This window comes from Centruroides vittatus, unplaced genomic scaffold (assembly GCF_030686945.1).
Source record: "Centruroides vittatus isolate TY-2023 unplaced genomic scaffold, ASM3068694v2 scaffold_373, whole genome shotgun sequence".
NCBI classification, from domain to species: Eukaryota; Metazoa; Arthropoda; class Arachnida; order Scorpiones; family Buthidae; genus Centruroides; species Centruroides vittatus.
Genome location: NW_027122704.1, coordinates 890330 through 903659, shown reverse-complemented (window position 1 = coordinate 903659; position 13330 = coordinate 890330). Strand labels below are relative to the sequence as shown.

Here is a 13330-nt window from a genome sequence, read left to right as displayed (position 1 = left end):
TATACAGCCTTTTTTTCCTTTACTTTTTATTGTCAATGTGTCACAATAGAATTGTGAGATTACTAATGATATGAGTTTTAAAATTTAACGTTAATTGTAATCTAAACTGAAAATAAAGTAGTATTAAATTGTTTTTTCGATTGTGTTCTTTTCTAACTGAAATATTTTTTTTGACAAAAGGGAAATAATGATAATAATACTGTACTGTATAATTTTCTTTGCTGCAAAATACAAAATAAAAATAAAAAATGAAACATTGTGGAAATGAATGTAAAAAAATGTCTATATTATATTTTCCTTGAAATTTCCCATTTAAAAAAGCGTATTTTTATAATTTTGTATCGCAAAGAATAATATTTAATTAATTGCTTCGATTATCCTGTTGTCAAGTACGAATAACTATTTACACTAATTTATATGTTTACTAGTACTTAAGGCCAGAGACACACTGCGATATTTTGTCTCAGAGACATTTTGTTGCTCAGCCGAATTCCATTCTTGGTTAATAAGTTGAATTTCGAGTCATACAAATGCTTACTTCCACCTTCCATTTCGGAAGTTGACTTTTTTGCTATGCAAATAAATTTAAGATATGAACGAGCGATTATTTATCGGGCTGCAATTTCTAATCATATTCTTAATTCATTTAATTTAAAATATATGCTCTCCATCTCAAATTAGTAGTGGCTTTCCCCTGTACATCATACTTTTCCTATAACAATAGAGTGGTGTTGGTCATATAACACCTTCAGGAGAAACTGAACAGGAGTTACTAGTAAAGATGAAAAAGTTATTAAAAATTATTTAACTCTGACTCGTGAGCACTAAAAGTGCCTCCTGTTTGTCATGTCATCGTGGAATCGTCCAGACCCACAATGAGGGAAGTCGGGTAGCGAAGAACGAATCCCGAAATTTAGGATTTTGTTCATGAAAAATTCCCGGAGAGTTGTTCTCACGAATTCGACTTCAGGTCTCCAGGATCCCAAAGCAGTAGACTAAGAGTTTATCTGCCTCGACTTTCCGAGGCTGTCTATTTTTGATAGGTAGAAATAAAATGTTTATTTTGCAAATGCAAAACAGATTTTTAATCTGTTACATTAGAGATATTCGATCTTTTTATACCTGGACTATCAAAATACTAAATAATTATATGTTTGATAATTACCAGGAAACGTTTCATGTATAATTATAAAGTAGTTTATTTCATAATTTGCAATATTAAATCATCTCTTCCAAGATCGCATAGAAACAATTCGTCTTTAACCTAGGTTTTATTGTTTATTTACACTGTATATATCGAAATAGTGTTAATATGGTTTTTGTTTGATGTTTTTGAATCAAGCTTTGGCCGTTTTTAAATATTATTTCTTACAGCCGAATGATTATGCGAGACCAGATGAACTCATTGCGGACTCCACCCTTCTTTCCGGGTGGTCCTCCTTAATATTTTGCGAAAGAGGAAGTAACTGAGAAGCGGAACGAAATTAAATCAAGGTCAATCGTAAAACTAATACTTTAATGCTAGTGTTTTTTTCCTAATGCCTCTTAAATTTGAATATTTTTATTTTTTAAAATGCCATTTTTAGTTTTAAAATTTATTTATAAATTTTAAAACTAAAAATGCCATTTATAAATGCACATTTATAATTTAATTATATAAATTGTTTTTTTACTTTTTCCTAGTTTAAATCAAATGTTTTTCCTAGTTTAAAAAAATGTTCTATTTTAATAAATGAAATATACATTTTTTCATTTTTAACCTTCCTCCAAATGGGTACTGGGAGAACCTTTTTAATCGTATCTATCATGGGTTTGGCCAGGACCCACAATGGATGCTGCCGGACAATGAGAAACAGAGCTCGATATATCCGGGACAGATCGCCCATGAAAAATTCTTGAGATTCCTGATGTAGACTCGAACTCGGGCTCCGAAACCACAGGCAGAACTCTTGCCCTCTTGGCCATCCCGCTATCAATTAACTGACCTATCGAAGAAGGCCACTGGATAGCCGAGGAGGAAAAAAAACAATCTAATGTAATGTTCTGGAAAATCTGGTTCGAGTTCAATTCGAGACCTCGAAAATTTTTCATGAGGAATTTGACCCAAAAATTCCAAGCCATATTCCTGCCAATGATGCACATCACGGACTTCGTCAAAGTCCACTCGCTTTGTGGGCCTGAAGAAATCCGGACCCAAAATGAATATAGAAAAAGCTTCTTAGAGACGAATAAAAACTGTAATAAGAAATATTTCGTTACTGTTCTCAGAGCAGAAAAAGTTTTACAAAAGATATAACGAAGAAATCATTAAAATTTTTTAAGAAAATGGTAGCTTTAAAAATTTTTTATTACAAAATATTTACGTCTAGAATACAATATTTATAGATTTATCTATTTTTTTTTAAAACTCTTACCGCCCTGTGGGCACTAAGAGGGCCTCTTTTAGCAAGCCCATTATGAGTTTGGCCAGGTCAACAATAGGGTGAGGGACGGGGCCCCCCAAAAAATTCCTATAAAGTTTTTGACCCGGAGTTTACCAAAGCCGTAGGCTGCCACCTTAACCGCTCGGCCATCCGGCCTCCAAAATACATTCATCTATTTAAAATTTATATTAAATTTTAATATATTAGATTTTATTTATATATAATTAATTATAATTTTTTAAATTTATAATTTTTATTTAATTTCTCTCTTTCTCTCGTTTTTTAAAAATAAAATTTTAATTTTCAAGATAAATTGTTAAGAGTTGGCAGTTTTGTATACGCATGCGCTCATCTAGCAGAAAACGGAATCGGAAGAATGTTAGATGGACGATCGTCTGCCAAATAGAAACAAAATTTGACTTAAATACTTAATTAGTGATATATTAAAATTCTACGTAATTAAGTATAATTTACTCTGTTTCTAAATAAGGTAAAATCTAAAAATTATCGATTAGAATTTTTTGCATCGAATGTGTTTATTGGGTAAGGGCATTTTCAAGTTAATAAAACTATTTAATTGAGAAAAATATATAATATAAAGTTTCGACACTGTTATATTTGGTCAATATGGATTTTTCTTTCCCAAAAACTAATATATTACAATAAAAAGATTTCACTGTTCTGTAAGATCAGCATGATAATACACATGTAAGAAATCAAATACAGGTACACCACCGAATTTTTGGTAATAACCAATCCTTGTCGTGTATAATAATTCAGCAACACACCTCTAACCCGTAATTATACACATCCTGTGTTTCTAAAGTATACCACAGATTGCTAGAAACTTGGATTGATGTGGACCGATGTTTACTTTTGTCGCCCTACTGAAGCTCTTGTCTCTCTTAGAAGCCATGGCTATGGTTAAATTTAAGTATACTGCAAAATTGCAGTGTTGTTGCCGACGAGTGTGGTGTAAATAACGTATGTAAGTGTGCGCTATGCGTGGTGCCGTCCGTGACCAGTCTGGTGACCGTGGGAATTTCGACTTCCCTCTCGGTAATTTTGTCTGGATTAGAGGAGGTACTGGACTGTCAGTTGCTGGAAATTTTGTGGTGTACTTGTATAAGCAAATGTAAATATAAATTCTATCGGAAACTTCAGTGATATTTTAAAATGTATCAAAAATATCTTTACAAAGTACAGTAGAGCATCGCTTATCCGACTTAATTGGGGACTGGGGTTGGTCGGATAACCGAAAAGTATGAAAAAATACATTATTAGTGTAGTGTATTAGGCCTGGTTTAAATACTAGCCTTCCTTTCATGGTCGAGCCAGTGCTGCCAGCTAAAACATGCAAAAATTTAGCAAAAATAATATTAAAGTAGCCAAGACATAGCCAAATATTGTAGTGCCACATCACTAGCGGACATTTCAATTTGCCGACTAGAACGTGGTCGGTTAACTGATAAGTTGGTTAATCGGGGTCGGATAATCAATGCTCTACTGTATTGCTTTTAGCCCTTGGTATAATTAAATTAATTAAATATCTACCCTGCATTAGTAGATATTTAATTAATTTGATATTATCTTTATCCGTTTGAATTCACAGAATCCAAAATAACTGAATCTTATAAAGTAATGCAAAAAACAATTCCAAGTTTTTAAAAAATAACAACAATGATCTGCTCTACTGGAGTTCACTGAAACTTGTTATTAAAATCCACTCCGGTAAAGCGGTCACTGTTTGTTAAATTTCTTATAAAGCAAAGTTTCATTAAAAATTATAAAAACACAATGCAGGAATTTATTCTATGACAGTTATCCACACACACACACACGTGTGTGTGTGTGTGTGTGTGTACAGTATATATATATCATATATACATTAAAGATAACTGTTGCAGAGTGATGGCTATCTCTAACATATATAGACATATGTTAATGAAAACTATCATAGATTGAGTTTCTGCATTAAGTTTTTATAAATTTTTAGTAAAAATAAACTATTTTGCAAGATTCAGTTGTTTGGATTCTATGAATTTAAATTGAGTAAGATAGTTATAGTTATAACTCTGTTCTATTTTTTTTCTTTTCCTTTTGAAGAATTTTATTCTTTGTTGAATATTCAAATATAGAATGGTTTAAGTAATTTTATATCTGAGTATTAACTATAAAATAGTTGTATAAATAAATTAAAAGAGACACTAATGAATGAAAATAACGATTGGTAAGATTCAAGCTATGAAAGAGGGTTTCACACCCTAGAATTGTAGACCCCTATATGAGCAAAAAAGTCAAAAGAACCATACCTGTATGTATGACCCTACACAAGATATTTGCCTCCAAAGGTCAGTTTTAACATGTATCAGTGTACTGATTCATGTTAAAACTCCATTCTCCACATCGTCTCCATGCTCCACATCGTCAAGGCTTGCTATCGTTCATCTCGACTGATGTAGTCATGTGCTTTGGAGTTCGCTATCGCTTGCACCTTGGCGCTTGGGTGGGGCGAGCCCTCACATCCCCTGAAACTATATAACATAAAGTACTCCATGAACAGTCAAATAGACTACTCAAAGCTGGCATAGTTGTGTGGGTTAAATAGTGAAATGCAATAGTCTTAGTGGTGCAACGTGACTTGCAATCTTGTGCAACCTGATTTCGGAGGGCTATATCTCGCAAAGGGTCACTTGTAGAGATATAGTTTTTTGACTTTTTTGTTCCTATGGGTATGCCCTACAGCAGTGGTTCCCAACTTATTTTTATTGTGGAATCCTTTTCACCTTACTAAGAAATGTTGGAATTCTGACAATTTTTAATGATTACAGATAAAACAGCAAATAGAAACACCAAAATTTATTGAAAATGCAAAAAAAAAAAAAAAAAAAAAAAACACAAATTATGTAATAATATTTGCTTTCCATTATTAATTCAAACTTGTCATTAACGTGAAGAGTTAAACTTCTTTACTTTCAATATTTTGAACAATGCTAATGCCTGGATTTGTACCTACATTTGTATATGTCGTTTCGGTTTCTTTGTCACTAGAAACATTTGATGTATTTGCTACATTTTTCTTTAAAACTCTTATCTCAGCCAATGCTCCATGATTTTTTAATTTGGGATATATATAATACTAAAAGCACTATAAATTTACACAGCTCCCACTATATTTTTATATGAAAAATACTTAAAATATCATAAAATGATTGCAGTGCAAAACTCTAATAATCTTTGACTGATATGCTCGCTTGTATGCTATACTGTTGTGCTTCAATACACTACAGATGGTGGGACATTAATTAAGGAGTGATCATTTGACATATGCTAGCCAATCAGCACTCGCATCTTAGTTGCATGGTCATATTGTGCTTAGTATCAAATTTTAAATTCGTGTGGCCGGTATTTAATCTTGTGCGACATTTTAATTTTACTTCTGCTTTTCAAAGAAGAAAATATTATTTTCTTCTTTGAAAAGAGTAACGATCATAAGCAATCACTAAGTGATATGAATAACAGCTTCAACAACTGACTAGTTAATAGCAGCAAAAGGTCAAAACAATCAAATTTTTACAAAATCAGTGTATTTGACAATGATACAAAAAGTGAAAGAGACAAAATTCAAAGTGACGTTGAAGTTACCAGAAGAATATTGGGGTTTAGATAGATATGTTGTTGTATCTATCAGAGAAATAGAAAAATTAATTGTGTCTGTAAAAGAAGGTAATTTGATTAATTATTATGTTCACACCGAAGAAATATTTCAAACATTCCACAATGACCATATTGCTATTGACCATGGCAGCAGAAACCATATGGAAAAAGAATTAAGTACAAAATATAAAAATATTACAAGGGATACGAGATATGATCATAATTTACTTGATTTTTGATCGATACTTGAAATTTGTCAGAAAAAACAGAATGTTCCTAAGAAAGGTTTGGTAGTTAAACCAATTTTAAGTAATGAAATGAACTCAAGATGTCAGGTTGATCTTATAGATATGCAGTTTCAAGCCAAATATAAATTTCTACTCATGTACCAAGACCACCTGACCAAATTAGTTCAACTATGATCGTTAAAAACCAAAAGGGTTGAAGTTGTAGCCTGTGTTCCTTTAGACATTTTTACAATTTTCGGTGCATCGAGTATTCTAAAAGCAATAATGGCAGAGAATTTGCCAATAATGTCGTGTAGTATGTGGCCTGACAGCTTTTTATATAATAAAAAGGACATTCTAGAAGTTTCCTTTAAGTTGATTTTTTGATTGAAGTATAAATTTGTTAATAATACTTTTCATTAATATTAGTTTAATTAATACAGTTAATAATACTTACTTTTAAAAGATCTCACTTTGTTCTTAAAATACCTTGAAATAATTCTTAATGAAAAAAATGAAGATTCTTTTAAAAAGCAAATTGCCCAAAGGCTGAAGCTGTATTCATAATTTCTGGTCAATTTAATAAATTAATCAATATTTATCAGGCTGTGTGTCCATTTTAGTCATTATTCATAATATCTGGGCATTATGAATAATTTTATATTAATCACTTGCCACCATTATGAATAATGCCAATATTAATCACTTGGTCCGTGACATATATAAACAAGTTTAGATTGAATTTGGTTAAATATAATTATTCATAAAGATAATATAGGAGAAAAAAAGAGAACAAGTTTATTTTGTGTAATATTCATGATTATACAATTTTACATAATTCAATAAACATATATATATAATATATATATATGTATAAAGAATTTCAGAATTAAATATTTTATTGTTGAAATTAAGCACAAAACTGTTTTAGAGAACTTATCACACAGGAACTTCCAGGTAATTGATTCAAATAGACTTTATTAATTAAAGGAATGGAAATACATTTTGAGTGTTTCCCTCATCAGTCCCTTCTTTCACAGATCTGGTAAAATAAGATTATGCTATAAAATTATACTTAAGAATACAATTATTTGATGTGTTATATAAATATGAATTACATTATACATTTAAATTAATTATAACGACCGCACGGTAAGTGGGAGTTGCGGGTTCGAGTCCCGCTTTGGGTCGATTCTTTTCTTCCAGTTTAATCTAAATTATTTAAAGATTATAAATAAATTTGGCATTTGAGGTAGGCGTTAGGCACCATCTCTTATTAAAATTAATAATTATAACAGCGCCGTAATAGCCGTCGATGGTTATGTCTTTGGCTTATATATGCTGGAAGAGGAGATCAGATCAAAGGTCCACATAACTGGCAACACGACCGCACAGTAAGTGGGAGTTGCGGGTTTGAGTCCCGCTTCGGGCCAATTCTTTTCTTCCAGTTTAATCTAAATTATTTAAATTATTATAATTATTAATTTTAATAAGAGATGGTGCCTAACGCCTACCTCAAGTGCCAAATTTATTTATAATCTTTAATTGTATATATCCAAAAGTTGGCCCAATTATTTACAGCAGTTGATGATGTATTGGCTTAATGTTATCAGGTTTAGTGAGTGTTTAAATTGCTATAATAATAAAATCTAAAAAAACAAATAAAAGTTGAAGTGCTTCTTTGCACTACCATCAGCTAATAGAATAGTTGTATAGCATAGTATATTTTTTGAAGCTGGGAGGGGAGTTTGGTATGAAGGTGGTGTCTTAAAATGGACTCTTTCTATTTGTGCAATAATAGTTACCAAATGTCACCAACTGCAATAACAGTATTTTGGTTCAATCTATTTACTGAAATTTTCAAATTTGTGTTCATAAAGTTTTCTTTTAATAATGTTTTTTTTTTTTTCTATTGCTTTCCTGTAAGCAAAACTATAAAGAAATGCAATTTGTGTAAAATTTAATAATGATAAAATTAGCTTGTGAATTTGTTATTTGATTAATTTAGTATGTAAACTGATGCACAATACAAATAAATTTCCAAACATTTTATTTTACTTGATATTGTAAAAAGATTTTTGTAATCTTAAGTTACTTGATTTGACTTATTCCAACTAAATGTATGACTAGGATATATTAACATTTTGGACCTGAATTTTGGATTTTTGCTGTCTACTTTATAATCTAATCTTGTATTTTAGCTTAAAACTGATTGATGTTCTCTTTGTAAAAATAATTCACAAGTTAATTTTAAATTCATCCGTCGTCATCAAACTTAACACAGATTGTTTTGTCTTTGCTTTTTAAATATTTTAACTTTCATTTTAATGAAGATTCTAACCTAATTATTTTGGGTGATCTTAATGCTCGGATGGGTGCGGAAAATATTATTCCTGATTACATTGGTAATGTTCTTGGTATTGATTATGTTAAAAGAAGCAGAATATCCAAGGATGCTATCGTGAACAGCAGAGGGCAAAAGATGCTTCAGTTTTGTATAGATAAAAATTTAATAATATTGAATGGTAGAATGTTGGGTGATGAAGCCGGTGAATATACGTTTGTGTCTAGTTTGGGTTCATCGGTTATTGATTTTGGTCTAACAACTTCCTGTGTATGGGGTTGTGTTAAATCTTTTTTTGTTGATGATTGTTGTTTATCGGATCATTTTCCTATAGTACTATGTTTGGACAATCCTGCTCAACTTAAGGTGACTAATAAGGGCAGCTTTTACGAAAGAATTTTTTGGAATTGTGAGACTATGAATACATTTGTGCGAGACTTTGAGAAATATTTGTTAGATTGTGATTCGGTTTCTCTATCAAGTGTTAGTAAAGTAATTGTTGAAATAGCTAATTTGCATAATATGAACTCTAAACCTAAGGACTATTTAAATATTAATAATTGGTTTGATCTGGATTGTCGCCTAATGATCCGTAACAGAAATAGAGCTTGGAGAGCGTTTAAGAAACGTGGTTTAGAATCGGATCGTAAATTATTTGTGTTATTTCGTAGTTTGGTTAAAAAGATTTGTGTAGCTAAGAAAAAAAAGTTCTTGTATACGGTTCAGAACTCGGATATCTTTCGTAAAAATAATAAATGGTTTTGGAATTTGTGTAAAATTAGAAATTATAATAGTAAAGTGAATATTTCTTTGGAGGAATGGTTTACTTATTTTTATTCCTTTATATGGTTCTGCACTTCCGTATAGTGTAGATTTGTCTGTTTTTAATGAGTGTTTAAGTTGGTCTGATGAAATTTTGGATGGAGACATTATGGATTCCGAATTGAGCTATGTTTTAAGTAAAGTTAAGGTTGGTTCTGCGCCTGGGGTTGATGGTATACCTTCTGAATTTTGGAGAATGGATTGTGTTTTTCCGATACTGCTCAGAAGTTTTGATAGAATCTTGCGAACGGGGGCAGTCCCAAAAGACTGGGGCAGTGCTATTTTATGTCCGGTATATAAAAATGGCTCTAAAGTAATCCCTAGTAATTATAGAGGAATTTCACTGCTGAACTGTGTTTCAAAGATTTTTTGTAATATATTGTATCACAGGTTGGTTACTTGGTTAAATTTGAACAATATTTTATTTGAGAATCAGGCCGGTTTTCGTGAAAAATATTCTACGGTAGATAATATATTTATTCTGCATACCCTTATTTCTAAGACTTTAATGAGGAAAAGGCGAAAAGTATATGCATTCTTTGTTGATTTGTCCTCAGCTTTTGATACGGTGGATAGAAATTTAATGTGGAAAAAACTTTTGAAATATGGCATTAGTTTTAAATTTGTTTCTTTACTTACAGAATTATATAGTGAGTCTAATGTAAAGATTAAATGGGGTCGTCTTTGTTCTAGGTCTTTTTTTACTGCTACTGGGGTTAGACAGGGCTGTTTTAAGTCCGGTATTGTTTAGTATATATTTAAATGATTTAATTGAACAAATAACTAATTCTGACTATGAAGGTATAGAGGTGAATGGCATTGGTATCAAAATATTGGCTTACGCAGATGACATAGTCTTGATAGCCGACTCTGTTAGAGGTTTACAAGGATTTATTAATATTTTGGACAAATATCTTTTAGAAAATAACATGAGTTTGAATCTTATGAAATCTAAAGTTGTTGTTTTTCGTAACGGTGGTAAACTTGCTAAGTCGGACAAATGGTGGTTTAGAAACGATGTGATTCAGGTAGTTTCTCAATATAAATATTTGGGTGTTGTATTTAAATTTAACGGAAATTATAAATCCCATATTCAGATTGTGAAAAGGAATGCTTTTATTAAAACTGATAGAGTTATTCAGATGTGTAGGTCGGCTAAACTACGTAATTTAAAAGATTGTTTAAAGATTTTTAACTCGATTGTCACATCATCTTTGTTATATGCTGCCGAGGTTTGGGGTTATCAATCTGATGAGTTGGATCCGGTCCTGGCTAATTTTATTAAAAGATTATTTGGTTTGCCTCGTTGTACCCCAAGATATTTGATTTTTATGGAATGTTCGCTATTACCTTTGTCTTTTACAATATTAAATAAGTGTTTGAATTGGATCTTTAGGACTATTGATTTGGATGAAAAGCGATGGAGTAGAACGTGTTTAGGTTATGTGTTAAATAATAGGGATCTGCTGTGGTCCAAAGGTTTAAGGAAAATTTGTGCTGAGAATGGTATTAATTTTGATGAATTGCTAAATAATTATCACTGTTGCGCTACTTTGAAATTAAATTATTTTGACAACTTTATCTTTGATTTAAATCGTCGTATTAATGTAAGTTCTTATAATGTTTGGTATAAGCACTTAAACAAATCTTTCTTCGACTGTTTGATTTATAACAATAATCTCTCTTTTAATATTTGCTCCACGATAATGCAAATCAGATGTAATTCCCTTAATTTTTTACAGAACCATCGCAGAGAAATTTGCATTTATTGTCAGGGCGATCTGCCATTGGATGCTTTTCACGTGATAGCTAGATGTACAAACTTTGAAAAAATACGTGAAAGTATTTTTGGTATTCCTAGTATTCAGTTTGATAAGTTTTTGGCCCTTATTGGTAATGAATGTAATTTTGATTTAATTAATTTTGTTCAAAAAATTAAATTATTTTTTAGGTAATCTATTATTGTTTTATTGTTTCAGTGTACCTTTTGTACGAAGTTTGGCGTATATTTTGTGTTAATTTGCATATTAAAATATTTGATTTGACCGAAAGGTGGCATTCGCTTCTTTCCTTTAAAGTGTGTTCGTTGCAAGGGATTTTTGGGAGTCTATCCGCTGTTAGACGTGACTGCTTAACTTTTTTGCTTTTCTTTTTTAGGTAGGTGTGATTGCTTTTTTACTTATATAGTATTCTTTGTTCGGATAGTTCTCCCCACATTTGTTTTCTTTTTATATATATATTTATATTTTGGTTAAATATATAATGTTATCGTTTTGTGTAATATATTTCTATATTTTTTGTATATGTTCAGTTTCTCTGTAAAATTTATGTATTGTATTTGTATATTAAGTTTTGTTGTAAATTTTGGATTTTTGCTGTCTACTTTATAATCTAATCTTGTATTTTAGCTTAAAACTGATTGATGTTCTCTTTGTAAAAATAATTCACAAGTTAATTTTAAATTCATCCGTCGTCATCAAACTTAACACAGATTGTTTTGTCTTTGCTTTTTAAATATTTTAAAACTTCTACATATTTGCTATCCAAGTAAATAAAATATTTAGCAAAAATGTTAAAAACATTAATGGATATTTTGCTCTGTCTAAAAGGAATTTAACAGAAAAATCCCAAAATTATTATTATTTTTTATATTGTTATAAGAAAAATTAAATAAACAAAGATTATATGATTATCCAACTAAAAATAAAGCATATGTATTTTCTTAATTATAAAAACATTGAAAATCAGTAAACATAATTTATATTTTAAGTTCCATTTCAAGTTTACTCAAGTAATTTTAATTATATCTGTAGTATGTAATTAAAGAATGTTGAAACTATTTATGTAAACATCTTGAAACCTGATATTGTTAACCATCAATGCCAAATGATTGCCATACAGCAATCGTTTGGCATTGGAAATTTTAATATTGAGAAAATGATTTTATGATATATTTAAAGAAATTTAATATTTTTTGAATTAAATGTAAATAAATTTTTGGAAATATTTATGTATTTTACATAATATTAATTTAAAATATAATTCTATATATTTTCAGCTAAGAATTTAAATGGGTTTACTAACAGACACAAGAGGTCATGGGAAGCTAGCTTCAGTGTTAATGAAGCATTGTAACAAAATATGCTTTCTTTGTTATGTATCTGGCATTATATGGTTTGGTTTATTAGCTTGGGAACCATCTAATAATAAGACATACTTCTCTGAAAATGCATTACTTCCAGGACTTGTTCAAAGAGAGTATAGTCAAGGAGGAGCAGCAAATATATTGCATGAGAGTTTACAAGAAGAAGCAAAAACTCATTCTAGGTAACTAATTTTGTATAAGTAATAAAACTAGGATGTAAATTACATAAAACTTTGTAAATGGAAGACACAACAAAAATGAAAAAGTCTTCACATTGTAACATTGAGTTCCAATGATGTGAAGACTAGAATTTTTTTTGTTTTCATTAAGTTTTTTATAAATCTTATAGTTAATTTATGATCTATGATTTATATTATCTAATAGCAGTTATAATTAAATGGAGATATATGAAAGATTTTAAATTAAAAAAATTTTTAAATTTAGTTTACCGTATGCCTGGTTGCAAGGACAGTTTCGTCAGTTAGGTTTGGATGTTTACACCCATAACTTTACTCTTCATTATCCGTTTGGTACTAGACCAGTAAGTATTAAATTTCTATTGATATTTGTATAAAAAATAGTAAATTTAGTAATTCTTTAACTATTTTATAAATTTGAATTATTATTTAAAATATATCACAAATATATAACAATTCCATGTATTCATAGCTGATGTTTAATATTAAAGCTTTGTTAAATATTTTTATTTATT

At 30.1% G+C, this 13330-nt stretch overlaps 1 protein-coding gene across 1 annotated transcript in view; it reads left to right on the top strand.

Annotated features, from left to right (window-relative positions):
- The first annotated feature begins 2786 nt into the window (after positions 1–2786).
- GAA1 (glycosylphosphatidylinositol anchor attachment 1) overlaps positions 2787–13330 on the top strand; it is a 39470-nt gene continuing 28926 nt past the window's right edge. The window contains exons 1-3 of the mRNA XM_067286550.1: positions 2787–2966; positions 12532–12800; positions 13063–13159. Of these exons, the coding sequence (XP_067142651.1) occupies positions 12544–12800; positions 13063–13159 (354 nt within the window). The 5' untranslated portion in view covers positions 2787–2966; positions 12532–12543. The remainder of the gene's footprint in view (positions 2967–12531; positions 12801–13062; positions 13160–13330) is intronic.